The sequence below is a fragment of the Anabrus simplex genome, chromosome 8 (genome assembly GCF_040414725.1).
Source record: "Anabrus simplex isolate iqAnaSimp1 chromosome 8, ASM4041472v1, whole genome shotgun sequence".
Taxonomy (NCBI): domain Eukaryota; kingdom Metazoa; phylum Arthropoda; class Insecta; order Orthoptera; family Tettigoniidae; genus Anabrus; species Anabrus simplex.
Window position 1 is genome coordinate 197,723,538 of NC_090272.1, and position 14,024 is coordinate 197,737,561.

General features: G+C 40.4%; 1 protein-coding gene across 1 annotated transcript in view; it reads right to left on the minus strand.

Moving 5' to 3' along the window:
• LOC136878967 (caspase-6) overlaps positions 1–14,024 on the minus strand; it is a 51,325-nt gene that overhangs the window by 25,826 nt on the left and 11,475 nt on the right. Inside the window, exon 2 of the mRNA XM_067152614.2 lies at positions 9,953–10,074. Within this exon, the coding sequence (XP_067008715.2) occupies positions 9,953–10,074 (122 nt within the window). The remainder of the gene's footprint in view (positions 1–9,952; positions 10,075–14,024) is intronic.

Sequence of the window (14,024 nt, forward strand, 5' to 3'; positions counted from 1 at the left end):
GGGCTGTACCTCAATTAAGGCCACGGCCGCTTCCTTCCCACTCATAGCCCTTTCCTGTCCCATCGTCGCCGTAAGACCTATCTGTGTCGGTGCAACGTAAAACAACTAGCAAAAAAAAAAGAGAAACGACCTATTTGTTCATCCAGGGTTGCAGGAGACGTATCACCCAGTTAAACGGCCGAAGACCATAAGAAGAAGAAGGAACCAATAATGGTATTTGCAGCGTTGAACCAGTAGTCATCAGGACCCGCAGCCCATAGCGCTGTAATGTGCTAATTATCCCAACACGGCGCCCCAGAATGTGCGCTGAGGCAGATGAAGTGTGTCAGATAAGTTAAACGGCTTTCATGCATGAATTGTAATTGTAGATTCGACTAAGGGCCTTTCAGAACTGTAAATTTTAAATTGTAATTCCCAAGAAGCAAGTTAATTCAGTAAATTTTATTTGTAAATGCTTGGGGCTGATAGCATGTTCAAACCGTCATTTCTTAGCATTGTTTAGAAGGGATATGACTCATGAGGGTACTGTGATAGTTTGGTGTTTCTTGATTAAAGTAGTATAGGTCTATTTGTGTCGTGCAGACACGTAGGAGTTGTCAGTTTCTTTGTCATAAATGGAAGCTCGACTTAACCTCTCGAGGATCGAATGGGGAGTGTAATAGCGGAGGAAAGCTAGATCACTTGAGGATGTGCATGGTAAGCATAGTGCATGTATTTCAGATTACCGTGCGGGCAGAGACGCATTTACACCGCTGAAATAGAGAGAGGGTCTTTTTGTTACATAGCGACAAAGTCACAACTGCACGAGGGATGAGAACCTGGATATGTTAGTTACGAGACCATGAAAAGCCGTAGAGTGTGTGTACTGGCAAAATGAGTTATACTTGTGAGAATAGGCTGACAGAGAGCTTAAATGAGAATAAATTATTTAAAGTGTAGTCAGTGTGGCGTATTTGAGACAGATACAGTAGAGATAATACACGACAGTCTGCGATATATTGAGGGACAGATTAAAGCACTGTCTAGCGGTGTGACCTGGCGTTACTGATTTTGTCATAAGAGCACGTGTACTAGTTTGTGAAGTTTTTGGTGTTATTTATGGGTTTGCATTAACATAACTAAATAGTACCGTGAGTTATTCATTTAGGCCTATATCTCCTCTTAACACAAGCGGAAGGATACGGGCTGTGTTTGCCTGCACTAATTATAAAGTTTAGATAGATTCGCTGTCTTTCTTCCGTTTCTCTCGTGACAAGAAAATGTAAGTAAATATTGTGTTTACACGTATATTCTTCCAGTGACAAAGATAATTTTATAGTACTTCCTAAATTCTGACCTGCGTGACCCATATTTTAACTGGCTAATATAATAAGTTTATTTTATTGTATAGTGCAGCAGTTAACTTTCAATACCTATGAATTGTTGTAGGTGTGATCTGTGGGTTTTGAAATGTCAGAGAAATGATTTGAGTAAGGTGTACAATAAAGAAGAGACGTTACGCTTGAATAAGAGTTATCTGTTCAGATCATTTCCAGGCCAGCAACTTTAGAAATCCCCGAATATACAGCCAAGGGTAGGTTTTTTTTTTTGCTAGGGGCTTTACGTCGCACCGACACAGATAGGTCTTATGGCGACGATGGGATAGGAAAGGCCTAGGAGTTGGAAGGAAGCGGCCGTGGCCTTAATTAAGGTACAGCCCCAGCATTTAAGGGTAGGTTTATATTTTGTTTTAATTGTACGTAAATATTTCTCAAAACATAACTATCGACAACATTTTCATGCTTTTCTTTCTTCTATATCCCTCTTCTTAGATTAAAGACCGAATATGTATCAACATAGAATCTCCCACGAAATAAATCTTCAAATACTACCTTCCCTTCCAAAAGGGGTAGTCCTTCCAAGAGAAAATGACAGGAATGTGCCGATCTGTTTATTGACAAGTGTCTCAATGTGATGATACAATGTTTTTAAATGAGGGAAGAGACAGAATATTCAGGCAGGAATGCTAAACCAAAAGAAGTAATGCATAAATGAAAGATCAAGCCCTTTCACAGCAGTGCATTTCATATCTTGAATATATGTCTAATTTCAGTCTTTAAACAATAACCAGTTAAATAATTCTTCTTTCATTTATCCATAATTGCTATAGCAACTTTGAAGTTTATGTCTTAAAAACACTTTCTTTCTAGACGTAATTTATTTATCCATTTCCATATATGAATTTCCATTGATATTTGAATTTAGCACGAATTTCCAGGTCACGCTGCTACGAGCGCCACCAGCGAATTGTCTCCCATTTTAACTAGTTTAAAGCCAGAACTGTCCTGTATCGTCTACATTGTGTGTTTTTCAGGTGATGTTGTCTGGTCTGTGAGCTGGTAGTCAGACCATGTGTTTCGAAAGGGATATTTATTTTGAAGGCCCGTGGGCTATAAAGGACATTGACCCAGTGACGTCATCCAGGTAGACAGGCCTGAGAGGGGGCGAGACTCATGAATTGGCCTGTAGTACGCACGAATACTGTATTACCCGGGGAAAGTTTGGAACTCTTAGTCTGTCCGCATAAAATGGATTTGTTTTCATTTCCTCTGCTCAGCTGATCACATGGTGTTGGAGACATGTAACTCACATTACGACGCTGTGTTGAGGCATAACATACTGACACCCAGAAGTTCGAAGATGGTGAGGGCGAGGCCAAGCCCTAATGATGACATCATCTGTACAGAGTATTTGTTCTCTTTTCAGGTTGTGGTTTAATTTGTCTTTTGTGATTGTTTGTTGTTGTCCATTGTAGGTTTTGTTGTCGTATTTGTCATTGCTTAAGAGGGATCATAGCCAGCGCACTAAATTAGAGATGTGAGGTTTTGCCCTCTCTTCAATTGTGCTCGGGGTCGATTCCCATATGTAGAGTCAGTGCTGTTGTGGAGGGTAGTGACAATCCCAAGCAGGCGTGTGTTTGATATTTGTGTACCGACTAGTTCGGAGATGTTTATCGAGGCCAAGATGTGCGAATCTATTATTGCAGTTTCAGGCTTATAGATGATTGAGATCTGAGCCTTTCGCTCACAGCAGTTTAATTCATTTGAACCGCCGCCATAATTCAATACTTTACCGTATTCCATACAATGAACTCTTAGTAAGTAACCGGGCTCGTGGCCCGTGCAAAATTTGAATGACCGTTGTTGTCAGATTTTGCGTCAGATGGGCTGTATTCTCTTAATCTATATACAGCGGCCGTGGCCTTAATTAAGGTACAGTCCCAGCATTTGCCTGCTGTGAAAATGGGAAACCACGGGCACGGAAAACCATTTTCAGGGCTGCCGACAGTGGGGTTCGAACCTACTATCTCCCGAATACTGGATACTGGCCACACTTAAGCGACTGCAGCTATCGAGCTCGGTTATGGGGGCGGGGGGTGAACAGGAGTGACAAACGGGGTGAATTTTTAAAATGACTATATCTGCAAATTATCTCAGACAGATAACATATTACAGTTTTGAAAACTGGTATTTGGAATTTCCTGTAAGAGTAAAGAAACAAATATTTCTTTCGGAAAAAATCACTTAAGGGGAACTGAAAAAGGGGGTGAATTTTTATAATTAGCATATCTACAGTATCGGTATATATAAAAAACTTAACATGTTTCAGACGTGAAAATTGGTATTTGGAATCTCCTTTTAAAATAAGGAAACACGTATTCCTTTGTTTTCGGAAAAACCCTTAACGGGGGGAGAGGGTGAAAAAATTGAAAAATTAGTTGGATTTTTGTATAAATATGTATACCAAAAAATCTAAATATGTTACAAACGTGAAAACTGGTATTTGGAATCTCCTTTAAAAATAAAGAAACACGAATTTGTGGGGAGGGGAATCAACTTGGTAGGGGGCGATGAAAACAGAGAACCGAGCCCGATAGCTGCAGTCGCTTAAGTGCGGCCAGTATCCAGTATTCGGGAGATAGTGGGTTCGAAACCTACTGTCGTCAGCCCTGAAGATGGTTTTCCGTGGTTTCCCATTTCACACCAGGCAAATGCTGGGGCTGTACCTTAATTAAGGCCACGACCACTTCCTTCCTATTCCTAGGCCTTTCCTATCCTATCGTCGCCATAAGACCTATCTGTGTCGGTGCGACGTAAAACAAATAGCAAAAACAGCTCTTTTTTTTTAAACGGGTACTGTTTGTTTTTGGAAAATTCACTTGAGTGGGGAGTGTGAAAGGAAGTAAAAAATTGAATTATTTTTTGTAAAAAAACCTGAAGATTACAGACCTGGAAATCGGTTTTTGGAATCTCCTTTAAAAATAAAGAAACACACATATTTTGGGTGGGGGGAACCAACTTAACGGGCGGGAGTGGAGTGGAAAACGAGTTGAATTAATTTCATGAGGCTACTTATATCTCAAAAACTGAAGATGTTACAGACTGAAAATTTGTACTTGGAGTTTTCCTTCAAAGTAAAGAAACATGTAATCTTTTGTCTTTGGAAAATCCACTTAAGGGGGTGAATTAATTGAAAAAATAGTTGAATGCTTTGGATGAGGATTCTTATATCTCAAAAACTAAAGATGTTACAGACGTGAAAATTAGTATTTGGAATCTCCTTTAAAAATAAAGAAACACGCATTTTCTGGAGGGGGGAAATCAACTTAACGGGCTGGTGTGAAAAAGGAGTTGAATTCTTTATATGAGGATACTTATATCTCAAAAACTGAAGATGTTAGAGGCATGAACATTTGTATTTGGAATCGTCTTTCAAAGTGAAGGAATACGTGTTCTTTTGTCTTCTGAATATCCACTAAATGGGGGTGAATGAATTGAAAAATTAGTTGAATGTTTGTGTGAGGATACTTATATCTCAAAAACTAAAAATGTTAAAGACGTGGAAATTGGTATTTGGAATCTCCTTTAAAAATAAAGAAACACGCACTTTTGGGGAGGGGGAATCAACTTAACGGGTAGGAAGGGGGGTGAAAAAGGAGTTGAATTACTTTTATGAGTATACTTATATCTCAAAAACTGAAGATGTTACAGACATGAAAATTAGTATTTGGAATCTCCTTTAAAAATAAAGAAACACGCATTTTTTTTTCGGAAAATCGTCGTAAGGGGTGTGGGGTTGAAAATAAGTAAATAAGGAGTTGAAATATGTTTATGAGGATACTTTATCTTAAAAACTGAAGCTGTTACAGACGTGAAAGTTGTTACTTTGAGTTTCATTTCAAAAAAGAAACACGTATTTTTTGGTTTTCGGAAAGTCCACTTAAGGCGGCAGAGGGGTGCAAAGAAGTGAAGAAGAAGAAGTTATTATTATTCTTATGGGTATACATTTATCTCAAAAACTGAAGGTGTTACAGACGTACAGGCATGAAAACTGGTATTTGGAATCTCATTTAAAAATAATGAAACACGTACTTTTTTCTTTTCGGAAAATCCAGTTAAGATGCTGAAAAGAATTGGAAAAGCAGGTGCATTTTTAGAACGAGTACCGGTATATCTACATTATATGTCAAAATCTTATCATGTTAGAGACAAGAAACTTGGTATTTGGAAAGTCCTTTTTGTTTTTGGAGAAGTCACTTAACAGGGGGTGAAAAGAAGTGAAAAATAGTTGAATGATTTTTTTATGAAGATACTTATATCTTAAAAACTGAAGATGTTGCAGACGTGAAAATTGGTATTTGGAATCTCCTTTAAGAATAAACGTGGATTTATTTTTTCGACTTGAGAGAAGTCTGTTTCTCACATGTACAGTTCTATGTCGCATGGTCGTCTTAGCCCCAAAAGGTAATACCACAGGCATGGTTTAAAAAAGAATTTCTGGTGTAAATGAAACTCAATTTTTGGGTTTTTATACTTTAGGACTTGTCAGATAATGTCTTAGTACAATGCCGAGGAACGATTACTTTGATCAAATTAAGAAATCCACGCGAGCGAAGCCGCAGGTAATTGCTAGTGAGTGTACAAACCCTTTACTTTACCGAATTCTCATTCACGACGATGTATTTTGGAACGCGTCCTCTTATTTTAAGTAAATTTAGTTAGATCTATTTTCGACCATTATTTTTCGGACGCACCACACGGCTCTCCATTGAGCTAGGCCGTGATTGGACGGGGAATACGGTACAATATGTACTAGCACTGCCTTCGTGATGTACAGGCCGTAATGTAGCTCGGATGACGTCACGCAAAGAGGCGAACAATTTCCTCCGTCCGACCCGCGTATTGCAAGCACTTCATAAGAATGTGTAGTTAAGAAATAATAATAATGTTGTGTTAATATAACAGGTTAGACCACTAACACCTGTAATCGTTTGATATTTCGTAAGTTATGTCTACCCATGGGTCTACCGCTACCGCTATGCAATGTTTTAGGAGAAGTAGACTGCAAATGTGATCAAAATGGTCAATGCATTTCGACTGATGTAGGTCTACTCGTCTATGTACCCAACAAATCGTAATTAGTGTGCATTAATAAAAATATGGACACAACGAACGTACATATAAAAGTAACCTCTAACGATCATAAATACACTGCAGCTTTCGTGGGTTCCTCTTCTTGGAAATCTTGGCAAGGAATTAAAGTTCCATTGCTTGTAATACAGAAATATAGTCTACCTCGTTTTTTTTTTTTTTTTTTTGCTAGTGGCTTTACGTCGCACCGACACAGATAGGTCTTATGGCGACGATGAGATAGGAAAGACCTAGGAGTTGGAAGGAAGTGGCCGTAGCCTTAGTTAAGGTACAGCCCCAGCATTTGCCCCTAACCACATGGCCAATTGTTGTGTACTAGCAATAGTTTAATTTAAATTATAAAATTACAAAATTGCCAAAATCTTTAATAGAATGTTGGTTTTTATAAACTGCATTTAGTTCTATATTTTAAACTAGATTCCACGTTCTCAGTATTACGTAACACAAGTATAGGCTCACTTGGTTGATCGGTGATCATCTATGTTACTTTTCGGATTGCACTTTATTAACATTGAAACACACTGCCATTAATCTACATAAGAAGAAGAAATTCAAAAACAGAACTTACCCTCAGCTTGGGAAAATGAGTGAAACATACTCCTGTATTGTTCGTAAGAGTTACATTTTCGGTTAAGATTTTCATCTTCCACAAGTTTCTCCTGTCCCCATTCGAAAGAAATGAGAACAATTGTGTATAGTCACTTGTATAGTCGGATATTCGTCGTGATATGCACAACTTTCTGCCTCCCGTTGACTCATCACTTCCCGTTACACAGCGCAGCGACAACACGGGAATGCCCGCACTTCGCAGTTCAGGTCCGTGCTTAGAACGTGTATTAAGTGTTGATCTGTCTCAGCTTTACCCTTGGCTTTGACAAAATGAAAGTGACTGAGGTATGAGTGATGCTAGTAATGCCATTCCTTACGCAGCCAGTCCCTGCTATGAATGGTGTGAAAATATTGCTCATAGGGTCAGTTGGTGCATGCATTTCAGTGGGCTTGGCAGACTGATATGTAATAGCAACTTCTGGCTCGGTGAGGAAAGCAACGGGAAACTACCTCACTCCTCATTTCCCTAGTACGCCTCTTCAGTGATGCCTAGGTCATCTATGACAGCTGATGGCGGAACTGTTGAGGATCCAACCAGCCTTCAGGCTGAGGACTAAACATACATACAATTACGTGAAAACAGAGTCATGCAGGGAAGTCATTAGGCGATTTGTAACACATTTTCCAGGTGTTCGCCCTCCACATAGAGAGACCGTGCGGAAACTCGTAAACAAATTGAGAGGAAGTGGTTCTTTACTCGATAAGTGAAGTGTTAAAAAACGTGTACTTAACGAGGAAAAAGTAAATGAAATCGCAGAAAGATTAGGACATACGCCTACAAAATCTCTAAAGCAGACCCTACACGATCAATAAAACTGTCAGTACCGAAAAATATTGACAGTAATACTGATCGCGTGTGGACTGGAATGGTGGAATGAAGGCCAGTACTGAAGCAGATCCGGATTTCCTGATCTGCGAGCGTCAGTACTGTAGAGTGGTGGGGATACTGACAGTTATACTGACCGTGTGAGTGCGCTTGTCATTATTTCTGTCAGTATCAACGGAGCAGCGGTGGACGACAAATGCGTTTCTCAGCAAGGCCAAGTAGAGGTGCTTGTGGAACCGTGAAGTAGGCCTATTGCAAAAGTTTATCGAGCTATATGAAACGCTGCCAGAATAAACGTACGGTACTTAACACAATACTTTACATGTTTCCACAACTGCTGTACTGATGGAAACTGGTGACATTATAGCGGAAAACTTTAAATCTTCAAAATTTATACCAGTTGTAAGATACCTCACTGTCACCGCTAATCTCTCTGCCACCGACAAACAGCACCGCATGTTTGTATTTTGCCTTATTACAAAAGGCTCTACCATTCGTAGTAATTTCGCAAAAGTACCCTCACGCATTCGGAGATAGTTCTGATAATTTTCTGCTTCGGTATATTGTGTTTCCCTCAACACTTCATATGAGAATACTCTTCTCTTTTCCTAAGCCAATCTTTAACCCATCGTTTACGTTTAAAACTGCGTTTCGTGCAGTACTAATATGATAGCTACAAAATGCCCGTCTTTTACGATTCATTTTGATAGAATACCGCAATTGCATGTTATAAATCTCATCCCGTAGTGACGGTTATTGACTTTATTTGTAAAGTGAGAATACCGCAATGGTAAGCTAGTGCACTGGTACTGACCAAAATATTGACAGTAATAATGATCGTGTAAGGTCGCTGCAATATTGATGCGTACTGTCAGTATTATTGACTCAGTATTACTGACCATGTAGGGTCTGCTTAAGAATACTTGGACAAGAAGCCAGGAGCTCTGCATGGCGGGTTGCGAAAATGTTAAAATTGAAAGCATGCACGTTAACTGTAGTCCACGAACTGCAGCCACGTGATCATTGTAAGCGGGAACGTTTTTGTAATTGGATGTTGCGAAACGTTCTTGATGAAATAATTGATCCACGTTTATTATTTTTCTCTGTCGAAGCATGGTTCCATTTACACGGATATGTTTTGACGCAGAATAACATATTGGAGTACAGAAAACCCCCATCGCATACACGAAATTCCTCTACATGACGAACGGATCGGAGTATGGTGCGCAGTGAATGGATACAGCATCATAGAACCTATCTTTTTTCAGGGCACAATTAAAAGCACAAAGATAGAGGAATAATATACCCAAACCATTTTTTTACGAACTGACTGACACTGACTCTACCACCACGTATACAACTAATTACATATTAAACTTAAAGGGAACATTTTTGGAGACCGTATTATTAGTATGGACTTATGGACGTCACGGTTCCCATATTTAGGCCTAACTGTTTGTGACTTTTATTTACGGGACAGCTTAAAAAGTAAGTGTATGCAAGAAACTCTCACACGTTGGACGAACTGAAAGAACATATCCGTAGAGAAAAAAACTCAATTAACTTATGCGTGTGAATCGGAGTTTTCTAAGACGATGCCAGAAATGTGTGGATGCACGAGGAGAACATTTCCAACATCTCCTGTCATAAGGTACGAGCTTATTTCCTTAATTCTTATGTTCTTAATTTTAAGTGTTATCTCATGTCATGCACGGATAAAGTGAGTGAAATGCTGTCATTGTTGCTATGCCGCGAAGCGGGCAGTGATGAGTCAACGGGAGGAAATCTGCCAGCCAACCGATGCGATGAGAGAAACTTGTAGAAGCCTAGACACGTGCCGTTAAATGTGTTAAGGGACAAAAGCAATGTTTCTCTACAGTTCAAATGCTGCCGTCTGGCGATCCAATGACCATGGTGACTATACCATCGGATTAAGCCGGTATTGAACCTGTCAACTACCATCTAGGACACTCATCCCGGCCAAAAAACTCTCCTAGTTAGAAATTGGGCTGATCTTTCACAAACATAACGTGAGAGATAAACTTACTCTTCAGAAGGCGCAACTTCCGGTATTACGTAATGTTCCACATCCTCATCCACCTTGCTATAACCCATGAACGACCCATCGCTCCTGACAGAGCAGTTGCTGCTTCTTTTTGAAGCAGCCATCTGTAAAAAAAAAAAAAGATACAACATGAGAAAATACATACATTCATACATACACATTGTATGTGGCAAAATACACGACAATGAACTGTTATTTAGCCTAATTTCTTTGACACCCTATGTGATCAAAATGTGAACCATCCCGAGCCACACTTTGTTCATGAAGTTTCTGAATATTATTGAACAGGTTGGTGAACAGATGCTGTTGCATGGACACTAAAAATTTCCCACAACTGAAGCGTACTGCTTCATCCGTCGAGTTTATTTCTTTCTTATTCTTTATCTCCTCATTACAATTACCCTCTTGCCGTTGTTCACACCTGTTTGTACGAGCGATCATTCTCGCTACTTTCATATATGTTACTTCCAAGTTGTGAAAAAAGCATCCTGAATTTACCCAGCTTTCAGCCTTGTACAGCAAAGCCAGTCTGAAGCAACGATGGTTTCATCCGAGGTTTCACGTCTTTCGTACACAATACCACTGCGAGCTCACTGCATTAGCTTTGCTGCCCTTGATTCAGTTTCATTTAGTATATTACCATCCTGGGAGAATACATATTCTTAGTACATGAAATGATTCATCTGCTCCAGTTTCAAATTCGCTATCTAGCATTCAGGCCTCCGAAAACCGACTCCCAATTATCGAGATAGACGAGAAGAGAAGTTTCTTACAATGTAATTCAATGGATGACAAAAAAATCAGCGCGTCTAAACGACGCGGACAGAAGGGAAGCGAACGGAATTCCTGTGCTAGAACTTTTTTCCGCGGAACTTCGTTTCGGATGTCATCATTTCAATCAATCAGTCGCTACTGATCTGAATTTAGGACTGCCACCCAGGTGCCAGATTCCCTATCAGTTGTTTACATAGTCTGTTCGTAAATGATTTCATAGAACTTGAAAATTGATCAAACATCTCTCTTTATAAATTATTCCAATCCGTAATTCCTCTTCCTATAAACGAATATTTGTCTCAATTTGTCCTCTTGAATTCCACCTTTATCTTCATTTTATGATCCTACTTGTAATAATTCCACTCAAACGTATTCGTCTACTAATGTCATTCCAAGCCACTCGACTGAGTGCTTGAAACATTCCACATAGTCGAGCAGTTCGTCTCCTTTCTCCCAAGTCTTCCCTGCCCAAAGTTCGCTACATTTTCTTAAAACTACTCCTTTCTCGGAAATCACCCAGAACAAATCGCGCTGCTTACCTATGAATCTGTTCCATTTCTCGTATCAAGTAATCCTGGTGTGGGCCCCATACACCGGAACTATATTCTAATTAGGGTCTTACCAGTAACTTATACGCCTTCTCCTTTACATCCTTAATACAACCCCTAAATATGCTCCTTTATAATCCCGTTTATGTGATTACTCTAATGAAGACCTTTCTTTATATTAACACCTAGGTACTAGTGTCATGCAAAACACGCTCTATGGTCGGTTTATATTTGTCGAAGTGTGTTCGCTTGACCTTGTCCCTTGAGACTCGCTCCTTCACGCGCTATCTCAGTCACAGGTAGGTGTGCTCGCCTCCCTCCGTCCTTGTTCAGCCATACTTAAGTTTGTCTCGCTTACCTTTATCTCTCGAAACATTGCACTTTTGCCACAATGGTGGACTGATGACTGGACTTGAAAATACCAATAATTACTCATACTTTTAGAGTGTGTTTCTGCCTCGTATGTAAGCAAAGCTGGAAATAACGTAGTAAATACCACTCCTGTCGGGGAAATGCTCAATGAATTTCACGTGCTGCCACGTGTATTCCTCCTGGGCAGCGTAATTTACTGCTCTATATACGGAAACTAAATACACATTATTAACGCATAAGTCATATTTCACTACTAGCCATATCAAAGATATTTTATACAAACTGTGTAAATTTATAAGTCATTATATCGCACAAAGTTAAATATAAACCTCAAAATTAATTTTAGAAATCCTCTTTGCTCAAGGTTTCTATCCAAGTAGATACGGCTAGTGCAAAAATCTAGCTCCAATTTTGGAATTAATTGCAAACTAATTATTTATTGTTATGATTGTTATGTATTAATAACAAGTCATTGACTTGGTCTGGGTCTAGGTAAGTCCTACGACTCGTTAAACGCATTCCCGCTTTACTAGAGATTCTTTCGCTGTTTGATGGAAAGCACAACGTACGTCTGGCAATTACTGACTAAGAAGGTAGACTAATGTCATGCTCCTTCCACAGGGAGAATGGGAAACCACGGAAAACCATTCTTAGGACAGCCGACGATGTAGACCGGCCCCTCGCCGTCCCCCAAATGCAGAGGCGTGGAGCCACGGTAGAGCCGTGGCGAGCCCTCCTCTTCTCGGTTGGCCGGTCTGAGTGCAGAGCTGTCGGACCACGGACCAGCCATGGCCACTTGTGGGCCGAGACCAACTCTGCATCCATCAACCATTAACCAACCATTCCATCACCTTTTTATACCTCCGAATTCCCGGCCAATTCCTCTTTGTAAACAAGGGCTTACTCATATCTGGATAATAATGTCGTGTGGCCTCCAAAGAGACCTGGTGCAGGCGACCTGCGCATCTGTGAGGATGGGGCCCTACCTATTACGAATTTTAATGATGAAGACGGCACACACATCCAGCCCCGAGCCATCGCAATTGACCAATGAAGGTTAAAATCTCCGACCCGCCGAGAGTCGAACCCGGGACCAACTGGACCAAAGGTCAGCATGCTAACCATTTAGACATGGAGCCAGACTCATATCTGAGTGAACCACATTGATTGCAATGCCAGTAAAGCAAGCAAGGTCATCCTCCTTTCTCTTCGAACATGCCTTGTCGAAAGAATTGGAGCAAACTCGGGCAATTTAGCTTACACGCTCCACTCATGCGTGATAGTGGTTGCATGTGCAGCAAGGCACATGTGGTTACCCGTCTCAAGTTCTAGCAGAGCACCCCACCACTACAGTAGGTACTTACAGCGATCCTCATGAGTTACTTACTGTCAGCCCAAAAGCTCAATAATTAAATCCGAAAAGACTTCTCTTTGTGAAATACAACCTGAGTTTTCACCACGTTAACCATCATACCATGGCCCGCTGTTCATCTCACAAGTTTGTCGAGGTATTTATGCAGTCGCTCTCAATCCTATAACTTATTTATTACTCCCTATAGTATAACATCACCCACAAGAAGCCATATACTTTATATGTATATAAAAAACACAGAGGTCCAATAAGGCTGCCTTGAGGAGACCTCTTCTTAATCATTACAGGATCAGATAACGCCTCACCTGATCTATTTCTATGAGTTCTATTTTCGAGAAATTTAGCGGCACATTTTAGTCACTTTTTCGTCTATTTCAATAGCCCTCTCTTTGTCAATAATCTTCCATAATTTACACTGTCAAAGGTCTTGCATAGCTCAATAGCAATACAGTCAGTTCGACTTTAATCTAAAATATCTGCTATATCTTGTTGAAATCTTACAAGCTAAGCCTCAAAGGAATAACCCAGCGCCTCTCAGGGTGCATGCACCAGTGCACGGTGTAAAAGACGACTTCGCTTGGTTGACCAGAGTGCTCTCTCTCTCTCTCTTTCCCCACGCCTGTCTCGCTCGCTCCGCCCGTCTCCCTCTTCCTCACTTGCTCCGTAGCGCTCGAAATCCGAGCCGAGTTGAGCCGAGGTTAGCCGAGCGTTGGGTTGGTCCGAGCCGAGCCGAGTGGGACCGATGCACTGTGCACAGGAACTCTGCGCCTCAGTTTGCACGCGTGAGATTCTGAACGTTTGAGAGGCCCTGGAATAACCTTTCCTAAATCCGAATTCCATCAAATCAATTAGTAATTTCGCATACGTGTCTAATATAATCAGAAAGAACGCTTTCCCAAAGCTTACATGTAACACACATCAAGTTGACTGGCCTGTAATTACCCGCTTTATATGTATTACCATTTCCTTTCTACATTGGGGCTACAAT